The 17,875-nt window shown below is 40.0% G+C and overlaps 1 protein-coding gene across 2 annotated transcripts in view; it reads right to left on the reverse strand.

The window, feature by feature from the left end:
- Positions 1 to 2,002: 2,002 nt before the first annotated feature.
- Positions 2,003 to 17,875, reverse strand: part of spg11 (SPG11 vesicle trafficking associated, spatacsin) — a 34,139-nt gene continuing 18,266 nt past the window's right edge. Inside the window, exons 20-41 of one of the 2 annotated variants that reach the window (XM_047159833.2) lie at positions 15,552 to 15,618; positions 15,245 to 15,410; positions 14,869 to 15,077; positions 14,594 to 14,702; positions 14,255 to 14,414; positions 13,389 to 13,661; positions 12,974 to 13,174; positions 12,607 to 12,714; positions 11,556 to 11,724; positions 11,200 to 11,414; positions 9,382 to 9,531; positions 8,691 to 9,234; positions 7,759 to 7,904; positions 7,050 to 7,254; positions 6,368 to 6,502; positions 4,741 to 4,874; positions 4,422 to 4,529; positions 4,169 to 4,337; positions 3,921 to 3,997; positions 3,641 to 3,796; positions 2,607 to 2,758; positions 2,003 to 2,455 (exon numbers count right to left, since the gene is read on the reverse strand). In XM_047159833.2, the coding sequence (XP_047015789.1) occupies positions 2,269 to 2,455; positions 2,607 to 2,758; positions 3,641 to 3,796; positions 3,921 to 3,997; positions 4,169 to 4,337; positions 4,422 to 4,529; positions 4,741 to 4,874; positions 6,368 to 6,502; positions 7,050 to 7,254; positions 7,759 to 7,904; positions 8,691 to 9,234; positions 9,382 to 9,531; positions 11,200 to 11,414; positions 11,556 to 11,724; positions 12,607 to 12,714; positions 12,974 to 13,174; positions 13,389 to 13,661; positions 14,255 to 14,414; positions 14,594 to 14,702; positions 14,869 to 15,077; positions 15,245 to 15,410; positions 15,552 to 15,618 (3,840 nt within the window). In that variant the 3' untranslated portion in view covers positions 2,003 to 2,268. Of the gene's footprint in view, positions 2,456 to 2,606; positions 2,759 to 3,640; positions 3,797 to 3,920; positions 3,998 to 4,168; positions 4,338 to 4,421; positions 4,530 to 4,740; positions 4,875 to 6,367; positions 6,506 to 7,049; positions 7,255 to 7,758; positions 7,905 to 8,690; positions 9,235 to 9,381; positions 9,532 to 11,199; positions 11,415 to 11,555; positions 11,725 to 12,606; positions 12,715 to 12,973; positions 13,175 to 13,388; positions 13,662 to 14,254; positions 14,415 to 14,593; positions 14,703 to 14,868; positions 15,078 to 15,244; positions 15,411 to 15,551; positions 15,619 to 17,875 lie in introns of both variants that reach the window. The other variant, XM_017486051.3, reaches the window with a different exon arrangement.

Raw genomic sequence — 17,875 nt, forward strand, 5'->3', positions numbered from 1 at the left:
ATCGAGCACTTTATTAGGAACAGCTGTACACCTACTCATTCATGCAGTTATCTAAATCAGCCAATCGTAACGAATAAAATCATTGCTTCAGGTAAAGTTTACATCAACCACCACAATGAAGAACAAGTCTGATCTCTGTGACTTTGATCGTGGCATGGATGTTGGTACCAGACAGGCTGGTTTTAGTATTTCAGAAAATGCTGATGATCTGGGAATTTCACACACACAACAGTCTCTAGAGTTTACACAGAATGGTGTGAAAAACAAACAAACAAACAAACAAACAAACAAAAAACATCCTGTGAGCAGAGGTTCTGCAGGATGAAACACTTTATTGATGAGAGAGACCACAGGAGAATGGCCAGACTGATTTGAGCTGACAGGAAGTCAATAGTAACTCAAATAAGCACTCCTTACAACAGAAAAGCAGAAAAGCATTGTCAGAAAAACACGTCAAACCTTGAAGCAGTTGGGCTACAACAGCAAAAGACTGCATCAGGTTCCACTTCTGTCAGCCAAGAACAGACATCTGAGGCCGCAGTGGGCACAGCTCACCAACACTGTACAGTTGAAGACTGGAAAAACGTAGCCTGGTCTGATGAATCTCAATTTTTGCTGAGGCACACAGATAGTAGGGGTAAAATTTAGTGACAACAGCATGGCTGGTGGAGGTGGAGTAATGGTGTGAGGAATGTTTTCTTGGGACACTTGGGATCTGAACACAACTGAACAACTTTGGGACCTGGTAGAACGGGAGATTCACAGCATGAAAGTGCACCTGAAAAATCTGCAGGAATTGCGTGATGTAATCATGTCAACATGGACCACAATCTCAAAATAGTGTTTCCAACATCTTGTGGAATCCATGCCATGGCTGTTTTGAGAGCAAAGGGAAGCCCTACCTAGTATTATCTAGTGAGTGTATAATAGTATTACCACAAATAAATCAAACTTTACATCAAGATTTTTTCTTTTGCTAAATGTCTAAAGGCATGGCCAAAATGATGTGGACACCTGACCACAACCGTATGTGGGCCATCCCCAAATTGTTACCACAAAGTTCTACGCACACAAGTGAATGTCACAATAGACAACAGAATGTCTCCCCATGGCCACGCTCCAAAATCTAGTGGAAGGCCTTCCCAGAAGAGTGGTGGTCATTATGACAACAAAGGGGACTAAAACAAGCACATATGGGTGTGATAATCGGGTGTCCACAAACTTTTGGCCATATATTGTAGTATGAACGGACATAAACATGTCCATCATTATGAACTAATTTTTTTCCCTATTGTGAAACACATAGCAGTTTAAGACAGATCATGTACCACTTGGCAACACCTGAGGAAATACTATAACTGCTGGCAAACTGAGGACAAGGTCATAGGTCATATTTAAAAGGGGGGGGGGGGGTATTTCCTGCTATTTCAGGGGCACAGATGGCATCTCACTGTAGTACACTATATAGTTTCCAGCCATATACAAACCGTGTCAAGTCATTTTACATTGACATTGAATCATGACGTTAACAAATTTGTTGTTAGATATCTCATGGATCAACATAATGTATATTTTTATGATGGCCATGTAAGAGAAGCAAATATATAAATTCCTCAAATATATAGCAACCATTTCAAACGCTGAAAATTTGGTGAAACAAAACATGAATATCAGCGTGATCACTTTGTTTCTAGTTTTTCGTGCTTTCAGCTACAATGTTTACATCATAATATGAGACACTGTGCCACATTTCAATATAAAATACATCGTCACTTACGTAAATACTGACAGGACGTGAAAGTAAAATGAATAACCCACTCCTGGCTCTGGGCTGCATTTTCAGAAACCATTTCCCTGCTTGGTAATATAAACATTAAGCACAGCATCTAGGGAAGAGACAGATGTTCTGCATTGCTGCTAAACATGGATCAAGATATTAATGTCAAATTCAAACCTCACTCATGGGCTCAGTACAAGAAAGAACAGAGCATTGGGCAACCAATAAATTAGCAAAGTTAGATTTAATCTCTGAAATATGCACATTTTTTATCATCAGTTCTATAATTTCATTGAAATCATTACAGAATTAATAAAAAAAAAAAAAAAAGTTGAAAAAAATTCTAAAGAATAGTATGGCTGAAAATACTGCAAGATGTGTACAAAATGTTGTTCTTTTAGGCTTGCCACAAAATCATAGCACAAGGCTCAAAGCACTACACGCGAAGTCAAAGTAGAGGAATGTTGACATGAACTGTGTTAAGGGTATAGTCAGTTGCTTAATCGGTCGTTAAGGTAACTGCTTGTTTTGGAGTCCTGTAGGAGCGTGTTGGCCACGTCGACAAAATTATGATCAAAGGCCAGTTTGTAGTGGGTATGGACGTTTTCACAACACTGCAGAAGCTTCTTCAGGTTCAGGTTCTGACTCACAGTGCTCGGCAGCTTGTTAACTAACAGTCTTTGGGGTGGGGGAGTGGGGGAGAGACAAAAGTTAAATTAGTAAAACTATCAAGAGACTCAAATTTATGTTCTGTTCATTACACAAAAGAAGAATTGTGTTTTTACAAGCTCAGTGAATTACAATTGCAGTACAAATAAATGAAGCTTACTTTTTAGAGATTTCTTCAAACAGGCTCGCTGGAAGTGGTCTGTGCAGCTTAAACTCTTCCAGGTAGGAGAAATCTCCCTTCAGAATCACCTTCTGATACAGAATCTCGGCCCAGTCAGGACTGTAGTCGTATGCCTCAGCTACTACAAATGACTGAGTGGCACAAAACAGAACAGATTCCAGATCAGTTCAAGAAATTACCAATCCAGGTTTTTTTTTAGTAATCCATCTCTTCTGCAGTATATCTTTCTTGCATCGTTTAAACATTCACGATTCATTCTTCACGTGTTCATATGTGAACAACTTTCTATGGTAACAGTTAATATAATGCATGGTGGAAGCTCCATATAACCTAATTCTATTAATAAATGGATTTGAAAACTGTTATTTAACAAAGAAAAACATCTAACTGTTGATATGATGATGCTCGGGGGACATATATGGAAGACGTCACCAGTGTCAGTGCTTTGTAAGAGTGAGAATTGAAGCTGTTCCTTTAAGTTTTCTGCCATGGGGCGGTCTTCAGGACGGAAGACTTTCCATTTCGCAGATTCTTGGTAAGACGATTTTTTTTTTTTTTAATTAATGTAAAGAGGAAAAGCTATTATAGTGTAAGTGATAACAGGAACTAACTTCTCTTACAGACATTTTTTTTTTCATAATTATAAAAAAAAAAAGAAGTAATATCTCGTTCATTAATAAATAAAAAACGCAATTGTTGGTAAATTGCTGCAGAATAAGAGGAACAAAACACTTTGGGATGTGGTGTTATAGGAAAATAAATCAGCTTTGTGGTTGTAACAGTAACTCTGCCCACAACACCTGTCATTTATTATTGTCCTATAACAGTACACCCCCCTTGTGTTTTATTCCTTACATATAATATTAGTTAGTATATTATATATGATTATTTTACAGGAATTTACATGTCAATTTACAAAAAACCTCAAATTACCAGAGCAAGAGCTTAAAAAAAAAAAAAAAAAAATCTGATTATATGTGCAACTTGAAGAAAATGATGAGTAAACAGGAGACCTGATAACACCGCGGCAGTGCAATCATGGCACTGAGTAGTTCTGATGGGCGGAGATTGACGACACGATGGTCCTGTCCATGATTGAGGAAGTGAAGCTGCAGAGTGATGAGTTTAGCCATTTTTACACACCTCAATGCTTGTCGCATGCATGAATCCTACAGGGGCGCGCACACACACACACACACACACACACACGCACACGCACACGCACACGCACACAGTCAGATATATTCATGAAGACTACCCAAGGCTAAACAAAGTTTTCGGATTAACCAGTACCTTTGAATAACTTTCTGCCGCATCTTTCAGCAAAAAGAGGACCTTCTCTAAGCCACTTTTGAGCTCTGGGGTAACTACTGATATAAGAAAACAAATGGACAAATATGACTTTTTATTTCAAAGAGAAAAACAAAAAAACACACTATCAACATTATTTCATAAAATATAGAGTATTTTAATAAATATGTTAAACTAATGCGCGTATATTCCGAGGTCTGCCTCGTATTAATACTACACGCCTTGCTTACCCCATGGCTGGGACTCGATAAGTTTCAGCTGTGTTCGAGCAGCTCCTTCATGATTCTCTCCGATCTCTCGGCGCATGCTGAAACAAAGAGCCACCATGTTGTATTTCTCACTGTCCCCCGGCAGACAGCGCTTAATGTAGTCCAGAAGCGCGGTCTTTAATCTAGTGTTCTGTAACACATATGCACAGTCACACTCCCACTCAAAGATGAAAAGTACATGGCTGAGTTTGAAAAATGCCTCTCTCAACTTTACCGACTCCACTTTCTTTCTCAGCAGCATCTCGAAACGATGGTTCTGGTTGAGAAGGTCAAAGATGTACGTCATTTCATTGTATCTTCCGATACCAGTCAATAATCGGACCTGCAGAACAATAAATAAATAAATAAATAAATAAATAAAAACAGAACAATAGCTGTTAAATAAAAAAAACCCAGTAAGACGAAACATTAATTAATTTCAACCACCTTAAGGTTTTTACTTGGAAGTTGAAACTGAATGAAGCCTAAAATTTTTGGCCACAGAAGATAATGATAGCACAAACTGAGCAGTGAGAATTGGGGAACTTCCTCACCAGCAGCCCATATCTCTCCCCATGGGCCAGATGTGTGTGGCTGAGGTGTCTGGCTGCTTGCAAGACCTTGACAATGCCCTCCATGTTACAGGTGAGACTGAAGCAGTCATGTGCCAGGATAAGCAGCTCCACAGCTAAAGGAAACAAACATCACACCCTCAGCAGTTCAAACATTTAAGCACAGGATGAATTGCATGTGAAATGTCACCTAAACAAAATAAATCAAAAAACATAACGCACTTACAAATTTTGCAACTGCTGCAAATACAGATTTTGTTGCTTTATTTTGCCTCTAGACTAATATTTAGGATGACCTTTTCCATAACATAACACACACACACACACACACACACACACACACACACACACACACACACACTGAGGTCCAAATGTCTGAGACCACATGGAAAATCTGGGAACATTAATTTCTTTTCCATTTAAAACAATTCAAGACTCTATAATCAAGATTCCTCTTGAGTTGTTCACTATTAGGTCACTATTTAAAGGAGACCTATAATGCAAAATTGACTTTTACATGGTGTTTGAACATTTGAGCAGTGTGTGCACACAACCACCCTATAATGGTTAAAATCCACCCCTTCCTTTTTTTAATATTCGCCCGAAATCATAAACGGTGTCTGCAAATGAGTCGTGATGTCATGTTGGAACAGACCCCGCCCACAGCTTTGACAGACTCTGCCCTATTAGCATAGCTCCTCCCCTGCACGTAGTCCGCCATGTTCTCAGTGCTTGAGCAGCTATAGTGATCAGAAGAATGTCTCAGCTTCGTAAGCTTTGTAAGTGTTCTGTTGTTGGCTGTACTAACGAAAACAAGAGTTTTCACGTACTCCCGGCATCAGAGCCACTGAAGACTCAGTGGAGTAGTTTTAGTTTTGAAGGAAATGTGCCCCCAAAAATAGCTACATTCGTATATGTTTGTGAGAATCATTTTACACCAGACTGCTTTGTGAACCAGTGTCAATACAAAGCAGGATTTGCTGAAAAGTTCATTCTCAGGCATGGATCAATAGCAGCTGTTCGTGATCCAGCTTCATATTGTGAATGATTGCAAATCGCCTTTCCGAATGAGCTTGTTAGCAGATTCCGTGGCTAAAGTTAGCAGTGTCTCTGATTGTATTCACAGAGACCAGAGCTATGTCGTCATTTTTATTTTTAACCTGAAAACACTTACTGTCTGTATAATCATACATATAAGGCTGAACACGGGTATTTACAGTTGCAGTCATATTGGTTCTCCTGATTTTTTGTTACCGAAGTATCCAAAACACGAGCTGTAAAGGCACAGCCCTCTTCCGGAAAGGGGCGGGCAGCAGCAGTTCATTTGCATTTAAAGAGACGCACGCGAAAACAGCGTGTTTTTGCTCTCACCTCAAAAAGGGGCATTTACTGGTGGATTTTCATTTGAACCAAGCAGGAGCCACACCTGATTCCACTTGTTTAATCAGTTGATCTTGGCTTTCAATAGACTCAGGAGTGGCTCTTGCTTGGTTGGAATGAAAACCTGCACACACCGGCCTTTTCTGGATAAGATTGGACACCCCTGTTCTAAAGGATTACACTCGACACTGAACGTGCTGTGAGTGAGACATAAGTATGTGTAACTTACTGCATCCCAGTTCTGCCAGAGGTACTGTAGGGATGATGTCCAATAACTTAATGCCCACCAAGTTGGGGTCACCGCACAGTTTAGCCAGTTGCAAGAAGGCCTCTTTGCCTTCAGATGGACTGTATACATGCCGCTCTGCTGTAAAATGAGCAGGTAATAAGCATCAGCATCATACTAAACATGAAATCTGGATTATACTCACAGTATGTTTTTTTTTTCCCATTTGTTATCGGTTACATTCGTATAAAGCTGATATTACAATATAAGCTGTTTAATTTTTATTTAAATTATTTATCAAGGCAAGTTGCAGTGGTCAAAGAGCAACAATAAAGGGAAATGCAATTAACACAAATCTGAACACTCAAACCATTTGAAATGCTAACATTATGAAATTGGATTTGCAAATGTAAAATCAGTGAATGGAATAAAACTGCTCTTTGAAAGAGTCCCAGCTCTGTAGATTGCAGTAGCTGGAAATCTCCTTACATTATTAGAGGTAGTTTGATTGTAAACCTAAATCATGTGTTTTACAGCAGATCTGTAAACTTGCCTGATTATGTAATACCTAAGACAGAAATAGTAAAAACAAAATCTCAAAAATATTTTTTAAAATCTGGGGGAAAAAAGAGAGAGAGAGAGAGAGAGAGAGAGAGAGAGAGAAAAACCCATTCTAATTTGTTACCCATCTCTCTGTCCTGTGAGGAGGCCAGTAGGTCATCAAACACTGTGGAGGTGATGAGCTGTGCTACAGAGTCAGGCTGTAAGCCCTGCACACTAATAAAAGCCTGTGCTTTCTTATAGCGCTCAGGCTGCTGGGACAGAAGAACTTTCCGTAGCACTTCCCCAGGCTCTTCAGAGGAGATCTCACTGTAGGGACAATGCAGCTCCTGCAAGGAGGCAACAGATAAGATACAGTGCCCTCTACCAACATTGGCACCCTTGGCAAAGCGAGGTAGCACAAAGTATTGACTAAAAGGGTGCCAATAATTGTTGCACACCTATATTTAACAAGATTTTTTTTTTTTTAATATAAACCTGTGTTTTGTTTGCAATTGTTTGATATCCATAAGAGCAGAGTATTTAGTGAATTTTTTAAACAAAAGATCAAAAGCTTAAACAAAGACAATTTTACAAAGCCTTCTTTGCTCATATTTACCAAGGGTGCCAATATTAGTGGAGGACACTATGCACTGTACACTTAGGTAAAATGTCTTCTTCATAATTTGTTCAATTTACAAATGTGCAAATCTGGCTTTGGTAAGATGATGGCTATGCTCTTGTCAATGTCAATATATATATATATATATATATATATATATATATATATATATATATATATATATATATATATAAACCATTTTTCTATATAAGCAAAAAGAATTATTCCGTACCTTGGAGAGCTCGTACAGGCTGAGGACCTGCTTGCAGTAGCTCTTGCCGTGACGACACTGGTCCACTAGAAGCTGAAGCTGGGAGAGAGCCTGGTCTTCAGGGGAGGAAACCACCACAAAAGAGGACAGACTTCCTGTGCTGGAGCCTGAAGGGAGAAGAAACAAAGCATAACGTGGAATGGCAACCAAATATTGAGTAGTGCACTGCCTCTTAAATAGATATACCTAAGTATGATTTACCCTAAAAAAAACAAACAAACAAACAAACAAAAAACTTTATCAAAACTGACCATAAGTGTGTGTCAGCATGGGAAAACTGTTCAGTGTCCAATTTATTTTTCTTTTCTGGTATATACAGTTCTGAAAAAAAAAAGTCTTCCTGAACTGAAATGTTTCCCTTTCGGATATGTCTCAAACAGAAGTACAGTTTACAATCAGAAACGAATTTCCATCACTTTCATTATCATTTCATTGTTACCTGAGGTAAAAGTCACTCGTGTGATTTCATCCTTGGCTTTGATATTGGTGTGGAAGTAATTCAGTGAGTTCTATTCTAAAAATGTCTTAATATTCTCTCCATTTTGCTATTGCATGTATCCAACAACTTAATCAAAGCATGACATTTATTTAATAACAAACCGAGCTAGCAAAAATTAGCTAACAAACGCTTGTCTTTAGGCAGATTGATTGTTTTTACTGCAGTGTTAAATAGAGAGTTTGGTAAAATCTCTTTATATTTTCTTAAACGACAGATGACAAATGTGCTATGGCAGAAATTTTAATCAAAACTTTTCACTATTTTTGACTGTATTCCAGAAAGTATGTGCAGCGACATCTGACGGGTTTTCCCAGGCCACCACACAAACAGTACTAGCATTTTAATTCCACACAACAACCACAATTTAATGACAGTTTGAGCACAATATCCTTACAGCTGGGTAAGCTTCTCCTGGACTCTTGGTCAGAGCTGAGAAGCTCCTGCAGTCCTGGCTGGATTTCTCCACAGGCCAAACCCCGACACTGCAACACCAGCCGGACATCTCTGTGCTGCAGCTCAAAATATCGACACACTCGACTCGCTTCATGAACACTCCCCTCGTCTAACAGTTGACCAATGAGAGTGGACAGTGCCTTTCGCTCCTCCTCCTCCTCTAGCAAGCAAGCTTCGTCTGTCGTTGGAAGACCCTCAATGTTCAAATATGCTCGATCGTCCAGGATGGCCATTTTGGAAAAGGAGTATTCTTTGAGGAGACTGTCAATAGCATTTGGTCCAGTGGCTGGAGTGAACAGGCTCTGCTGCTCCAGGGCTGTGGTGAGGACCATCCGGCGGATGCGCCACTCCCATTGGCGCTTCTCCAGCTCCGCTAAACGTTCCAATGCAGGGGGGCTGTGCTGGCAAAGCCAATGAGCAGCTAAAGCCAACAGAAGGCATCGCTCCTGAACCTGAAGGAGCTCTGTGGCTCTCTGCACAGGATCCTGCAAAAACAAATTAAAAATTATAATGAAACAGAACCGACATTTAAAATTATGTATAAAAAGGAAGAAACAAGGAAATAAATTCAGAAATAAAACTTATAAATAAGACACTGTAATATAATATAATGGAATGGAATAGAATATAACCTCAGCCTGGGACAGAAAAAACTGGTAGGCTGACTCTGCTCCAATGCAGTCTGCCTTAAACTGCTCTTGACATTTCCTCCAGAAGGCCAGATGAGTCTCCTGTCTGTCCCACTGACGTGTCGTCTTTAACACCTTCAAATCCCTCAACAGCTTCAAGTGGTGACAGAGAAAATGGTAAAGGAAACTTGGACAATGCTGTGAAAAAGTATTTACCGCCATCCTGTTTTTTTCTATTTTTGTGTAGCTCTCATACTAAATAATTTTAGATCTTCAAATGAAATACATCATAAAACAAAGGCAACCTGTGTTAACACACAATACAGTTTTTATTTATTGAAGCAAAAAATAAAAAAAAAGTAATCCAACACCCATCACCCAAGTGAAAAACTAATTAAACTTAAAATCTGGTTGTGCCACCTTCAGGAGCAAGAACTGTAACCAACCCTTCCGATAACTAGAGACCAGTCTTTCACAGCACTGTGGTGGAATTTTGGTCCACTCCTCTTTGCAGAACTGCCAGTTTAAGGTCCTGCACAACATCTCAATTGGTTCAAGCCAGGATTTTGATAAGGCCACTCCAAAACTTGAATTCTGCTTTTTTTAACCAGAGGTGGATTTACTCGTATGCTTTGGATCATTGTTTTGCTGCTTAATGCAGCTGCGCTTGAGTTTCAATTTACAGCCTGAAGACCGGACATTCTCCTTTAGGATTTTCTGGTAGAGAGTAGAATTCATGTTTCCCTCAATTATTGCAAATTGCCCAGGCCCTGAAGCAGCAAAGCATCCCCACACCATCACACTCCCTCCACCATGCTTGACTGTAGGTATGATGTCCTTTTTATGGAATTCCGTGTTTGGTGTACACCAGATGTTACGGGACCCCTGTCTTCCAAACAGTTCCATTTTTGACTCATCAATCCACAGAACATTCTCCCAAAAGGTTCGAGGATCATCAAGGTGTGCTTTGGTAAAATTCAGACAAGCCTTAATGTTCTTCTGGGTTAGCAGTGGTTTTCACCTCGCCACTCTTCCATGGATGCCATTTTTGCCCAGTGTCTTTCTGATAGTGTATTCATGAACAGTGACCTTTATTGATGCAGGAGAGGCCTGTAGGTCCTTTGATGCTGTCCTTGGCTCTTTTGTGACTTCCTGGATGAGTAGTTGCTGTGCTCTTGGAGGAATTTAGGAAGGCCGGCCACTTCTGGGAAGGTTCAGTACTGTGCCGAGTTTTTCCATTTAGAGATCTCACTGTGGTTCTTTGGAGTCCCAGATCCTTTGAAATAGCTTTGTAACCCTTCCTGTACTGATTTAATTCAAATCACTTTCTCCCTCATCATTTCTGGAATTTCTTTCAATTTTCGCATCGTGTGTTACTGTAAGACATTTGAACCAACTTCATGTTATTGAAAAAGTTCTATTGAGGTGTTGATTTGATTGAACAGGGTTTGCAGTAATCAGGCCTGGTTGTGTCTAGGCCAGCTGAACCCCAGAAATACATTTGCACACGGGTCCAGTTGGTATTGGATAACGTTTTGCTTCAATAAATAACATTATCATTTAAAAACTGTATTTTGAAATACTTTTTCACAGCACTGTACATGACTGTATGGAAGTAGATAAGATGAGAAAAATACCAGTATAACAACCTATTAAAAACAAATATGCTGTCGAGTTCTTAGTCTTAATTGACTAGACAAAAAGCAGCAGAGGAATCAAATTAGAAAATGAAAAGGAAAAAAAAAACCCCCAAAACAATCAGACTCCAAACAATCCAGAACAGAAATTCAATCGAGATTCCTCATATCAATATTATATCACCTCATTTATTATCAGGTGGTCAATGGGCAGCCCTGCCAGCTCAGCCACTTTCCTGGCCTGAGGGAAGAGACCAAGGTCCTGCAGCTCCTCAAGCATCCTCTGGCACTCTCTCTGCAGGCTCTTAGTGGTACAGTTCTCCAGAAGGCATGGGGACAGAGGCACTGGTGTGTCAGCCAGGATTTGGCTCAACAGGCTCAGCTTTTTAAAGTCAGGACCTTGATGGAATAAGACAAGAGTGAGTTGTGGGCCCATTAAAATCCTCGGTTTGATTCAACACTCATTCTGTTTCATTCAAGTGTGTAGCATGGTTTTTGTTGTATTTACAGTTTAGCTTGGTTATGATGTCTAATACTTACCATTAGATTTAAGCATACGCTCCATATCAGCTAGTAGCTGCAGCAGCCTGCACAGCTCATACTGTGTCCCGCATTGCTGCAACAGAGTGATGAGCAGCACAGAGGCCTGAGCTTCCACCCACTGAACTGGGAGACACTCCGAACCCAGGATACTACCACTGTTCCTCAGCTAGAAAGAGAGTGAGAAGACCATTAAAGGCTTGGAAATAAACAAATGTAGCAGTCTCTTTATGTGGAGTTGGACGTCATGTAAAGCCACAGCTCCAGCTCTGCTCACTGGCTTTAATTTGCACAGAAATGACTGCACATAATAATGAATGAGCAAATCCGTGTCTGATACATGAAGCCATCATATGACATCAAAAGTGATTTGAGCTCAGTTGATTAATTGCATTTAAGAGTTGGTCACTAATTTACACGTCATATGCATACAGAATGCCCCAGTGTACACGCATATACAACTAATTTACATTAAACAGTCCCTAATTTGTGCAGGTGTGGCAAAAGTGAGCAAAAAAAAAAAAAAAAAAAAGCATTCAGCAGACTAGAGTTATTCCAGATCTAAGGAAAGATGGAGATTAAAAGGAGATGAAAATGTTATTTTTAAAAAGACTTAAAAACTGGCATAGAAGGCAAGGACAAAAACAAAAAATTGACATAAAATAAAAATAAAACAAAATCAATAAGTAAGCACAGTTTCAAGGAGAAAGGAATGGTCCAAGAGGTTTCTCTTATGCAGTTATCTTCTTTTACTAAAATGAATGCTATTAAATCTAGTTTAAAACTGCAAGTTGTATTCCTGACAATGCCACAGCCATCTGCCGTGGGAGTCCAAAACTGGTCATGCTGTCTGGGTGGGAGTTCTGGCATAATGTCTTTGCCCTGTCAATTACTAAATTGTGGGCACTTGTGAGCTCATTTATGTGGAAGAGAAAGCTTGGCAAGGAAAAAGATTTACATGCTCAGAGGAGAGATCTAAGGATGAAATGAAATGGGCAGAAACCCAAAAATAAAGAGCGATGGAGAAAAACAGTATTCCCCCCCCCCTCACATTAAGCAGATATTTCTGGAACTCCAGTAACTTGTCTTTAGCCCCTTGGTAGTTTTTGTAGTCATAGCAGAGCTCATACATCTGCAACATGTGGATCAGGGGAGATTCCTAAGTGGAGGAAAATGAAAGACAGGTCAGACAGTTGGACATTATAAGTTATCCACACAGCAACAGGTTTTGAGTGATGATTAAAGGAAGTGATGCCACAGATAACAGATAAAAATATATATCATCCTCTCAGAACACACCAATTGATTGTAATAAACAAAATATTTTGAAGGGTTTATGGAGGACAGCAAGACCATATATCGATAGGAGTGGCTCCTACAGGCCCTAATGTTAATGGGGGTATATCAAAGTGCCTAACCGTCTGAAACAGCTGGAAGCCATGAAGCAGAGGTCTGATCTTGCACTTCTGTAAGAGGGTCTTCCATAAGACTGACAGGTCATAAAGGTTCCATATGTGGTGGCCAGGACTTTCGTTGATATGGGAGGTAGCTTCCTGGGCAGTGTCATCATCGACAGAGGTCAGGATCCATACACACAGGCATTGAAGTAGCTCCGCATCCTGTCAGTTAAATTAAGACCAAATGCATCAGTCATATACATATACACACATACATATATACATACACACACACACACACACACACACACTAGCTAGTCTAGGAACCTACTGTGCAGTGTACCTGCTCTAGAGTTAGGCCACAACTGTACACTTTGGAATTTCAAATGTAATTATTACATGCTTTCATTTGCAATTCCTGATGAATTTCACATACCTGGTGACAAGCAGCCAGCACTGTAAGGGGTGGACTGTGCAGTGTAACAGCTTCAGCCAGCAGGTACTGCCAGGGGCTAGGCTGCTCCTGGCTATGAAACAGGAACTGGAACAGATCCTTAGGGAATCCCAAGCTTTCCTCTTTCATCAATGGGCACAGGGAGTCTCTCTGGCCTTCCAGGGCTTGCTGAGAATGCACTAGCTGAAGGTCCTGGAAGGCCAGGAAGAGGTGAGCCTTCAGACCTGGGCTGAAGCTGGTTGCCAGATATCTCACCTGTCCAAAAGGAACCACTTTCAATTAAGCAAATGTAACATACAAAAAAACAGCATGATGTATGCAAAAAAAAGAAGCAAAGTAACAGACTTCGTTAACTATGTGATGAAGTTAAAAATTAATTACGTAAAGTATGACACCAAACTTCAGTTCATTAATTTATTAATTTGTATTCTGTACTGCTTTATACTGGTAAGGGTTGCTGTGGATCCGGAGCCTATTCAGGAATGCTGGGTGCGAAGTGCAGACAAACCTTTTCAAGGCACCATTCAGACCCTCGTTCATACCCTCATTTATACAGTCATTCATACCCTCATTCATACCCTAATTCAGACCCTCATTCATACAGTCATTTATACCCTCATTCATAGCGTCATTCAGACCCTCATTCATACAGTCATTTATACCCTCATTCATACAGTTATTCATACACTCATTCATACCCTCATTTAAACCTTCATTCAGACCAACATTCATACCCAACTTCATAGAGCTGGCTTAAAATAATAAAAAAATCAACTGTAAATTTAAGTTTCCTGGGATTCAAGAGATTATTTTGCAAAGGCTTATAATTAGAAATAATTGTGAGGCACCTGTTGTGGAGGGTAGTGGTGGATCTGTACAAACAGCAGGAAGTTAAGCCATTGGCCATCGGTGGCACACTCTTGCAGGTACTGGGTGCTTAGGGGCAAATCATGCAGGTGGCAAAACTGAACAGGGAGAGCCCACTCCTGTCCTGCTTCATATGAAGACCTTAAAATGATTAAAGGAGAACGTGATGCATTTGAGTTTTACCTAAACAGTCCTGCTAATTATGCAGGAATCGAACATATGCGCTTTCAACATTTCTCTGCACAAGGCATTGTTTTTTTATAACAAAACGTTATGCAAATTTAGTGGAGATTAGAGTTAACTAAAGAAAACTTTCTAACCTGCTGATGCCTCTGCTCTCCACACTGTCCCTCACTGCCCCCTCCAGATGCAACAGTAATTCCTCTAGAGTCTGTCTCTCAGCTGCCACCACCTTTTTTACCTTGTCCACTGAGACGAAGAAAAGAGTGGAAGAGAAATAAAGCAATGCATGATTACATTTAAAACTATTGCACTCACACAAAAATACACACAAATTTGAACATACACAAACCCCCTCCCAAGAATGCATATACTCACGCCCAAAATATATCCCAAAATTTCTTCTTTGCCTTACCCAGAGACTGTTTAAGTGAGGCCATGCTGCTCTCCTCACAGTTCTGACTCCAGAGCTTGAGGATAAGATTGAGAGCCTTAAGGTCCACCCTCAATTTCAGACTGCATATACCCAATAACTCAAGGAAACACACACACGCTGAAGCTATAGATGGAGAGCTGAAATTCAGGAGGCCCAGAGAGTACGTCTCTTCCACTGCCCGTCTCATGCTGCATGATGTTAAAAAGGAAATGACACAATATATATATAGATCTCATTGAATGGGCAAATTACATTGGGGATACAAGATCATTGTATTATTAATTAGCTTGTAAATAATAAATTAATTTGTGTATAAAACAAACAAGCATGTTAACAGATCATAAAGAACGCTCACTGTAGCTTGGCACTACTGGAATCGGCCAGATGCTGAATAATGAAAATCCCATATGCAAAGGAAGGTCTGCCATGGTGGAGATAGTATAAAAAGTCCAGGTTCTCAATGAGTGCATAATTATTAACCAGGTGGGGGCTGGAGAAATGAGGAAGATCTGCTGATGTTTCTATAGAAAGATTGAGCGTCAGAGTTTAAAACTTGATCTTTTTTTTTTTTTAACAAAACATTCCAAAGTGGCCAAATAGTGACTTTGAAACTTTGTAATAACGAATTTCTTAAGCAGTGACTGAAATGCTGAAATGCTCACCTGCAGTGCCTAGTGTGTTAGCAGACTGCCACCCAAACAGTCTGGAGGGATCCAGTGGATGCAATGACTGCATGCGGGGGAAAAAAATGCTCATGAAACACTCAGGAAAAACTCTGCTGTCTTATGATTGGTCCATCAAAAATGGATTTTCTGTTAGCGATCCTTAAAGTGGTCTCCTGGCTTTTTACACATACACAGGTCACAATGATTGCAACATTTGATTTATTTCTAGGTTTCACTACATTAAATAATGTGCTTGTGTGTGTGTGTGTGTGTGTGTGTGTGTGTGTATGTGTGTGAGAGAGATCAGCCATAACATTAAAACTACCTGCCTAATATTGTGTAGGTCCTCCTTGTGCTGCCAAAACAGCTCTGACCTGTTGAGGCATGGACTCCACAAGACGTGTGGTATCTGGCACCAAACATTAGCAGCAGATCCTTTAAATCCTTTATATTGTTTCTACTGGGAAACCTTGAGTCCTGACATTCATGTAGGTGTTACTTTGACATGTACCACCTACCTAAGCATTGTTCCAGATCAAGTACACCCCTTCATGGCAACGGTAGTCCATAATGGCAGTGGTCTCTTTCAGCAGGATAATGCGCCTTGCCACACTGCAGAAATTGTTCAGGAACGGTTTGAGGATCCTCGCAAAGAGTTCAGGGCGTTGACTCGGCCTCCAAATTCCCAGATCTCAATTTGATCCAGCATCTGTGAGATGTGCCAGACAAACAAGTGCGATCCACGGAGACACCACCTCGCAACTTACAGGACTTAAAGGATCGGCTGCTAACGTGTTGGTACCAGATACCACAGCACACCTTCAGAGGTCTTGTGGAGTCCATGCCTCGACGGGTCAGAGCTATTTTATCAGCACAAGGGAGACCTACACAATATTAGGCACGTGGTTTTAATGTTATGGCAGATTGGTTTGTTATATAAATATATTGTACTGACATTTAACCCTCTTTCCCCGTATGGCCGAAAAACCGGCTTGCCCGTCTTTGATCTATTCCCGTAAGGACGATATACCGGCTTGGTCGTCTATGCCAAATCCCCGTAAGGCCGATATAGCGGCTTTACAGTGTAAATGTTATCCCCGTAAGGCCGGTGTACCGGCATTACTCTGCTATGATTCCTTAGTTATTTAATTATTATTTTTTAACCCGGAAGGTTGATGACGTCATGGCGTCACGACGTGATAACGTTATTACGCCGTCATTACGATGAAGATTACCCAAGCGTGAACATAGGTGTAATAGTAGAAGTGAACTAAAAATGCCAAAGCGAAAAAAGATAATCGTGTTCCAGCTAAAGTTACACCTACAGTGAACACGGGTACATCTAAAACAGTGGAAAAAAAGAAAACATACACAGTTACACAGGCGAGAGCGAGGATTCTAGATAGTGACAGCAGTGAAAGTTCAGGCGATGTTGAAACCGAAACCGAAACTGATAGACGCAAACTCTCCTGATTCAGACCCTGATCCGTCTTCACCTTCAGCATCAACCAGTGCAACTGACACTGCAGGGGTCTGGAGTCATAACCTGACCATCTTTGTGCATTCGTGAAAACTCTATCTGCTGCTCTGATTATCACCAGAAACTTGACTTTTGGCGCTAAAATGCATTTATTTATTTATTAATTATTTACTTGAATTTATTCAAAGGCATAGACCACGCTGATGCTCGTATGGTACTTCTAAACGAGTAGAAGGATTTTAGCGAGCATTTTTCGTCATTTCTCTAGTTAGGAATTGTGCTCTAAGTGGAGTAAAAACACTGAACCGCTCCATTTTCAAAGTAATATTACACAAATACATTATTATAAGTTGTTTCAAGGCCTAAAAATGTTACAATTAAGATGTTGATTTAGGGGCCAATTTTGGCCTGGGAACTCAGGGTTGGCGTGCTGTTTCTATGGGGAATATAGGGTTGTGGGACATAATACTGTGGGAACTAAGGGGTAAGAGGGTTAAAACACCTCTCCCTTCACTGAGAACACTATTATTAGCTAGCTAAAAAATATTCATAAACGTTAGAGATCTGTTTTATGAATATTAATTACTGGTGGGCAATGCTGGGGAAAACAAGCGGTCATTTATAGAGCCAGAATAAAAGCACTCTACAAAAATGAATAAAAAATATAAAAGCCAATACAAAAGGTGATAAAAATCGAACATTTATAACTTCTCTTATATTCACACTTACTGTTCAAGCATATAGTCTTATTTTTTGATTGCTTTCTCTTGGTATTCACTGAGAGTTTACAGTTTCCCCCATTTTACAATAAAATTGGAATATTTATTGTTCTTTTTATTCG

The sequence above is a fragment of the Ictalurus punctatus genome, chromosome 14 (assembly GCF_001660625.3).
Source record: "Ictalurus punctatus breed USDA103 chromosome 14, Coco_2.0, whole genome shotgun sequence".
NCBI classification, from domain to species: Eukaryota; Metazoa; Chordata; class Actinopteri; order Siluriformes; family Ictaluridae; genus Ictalurus; species Ictalurus punctatus.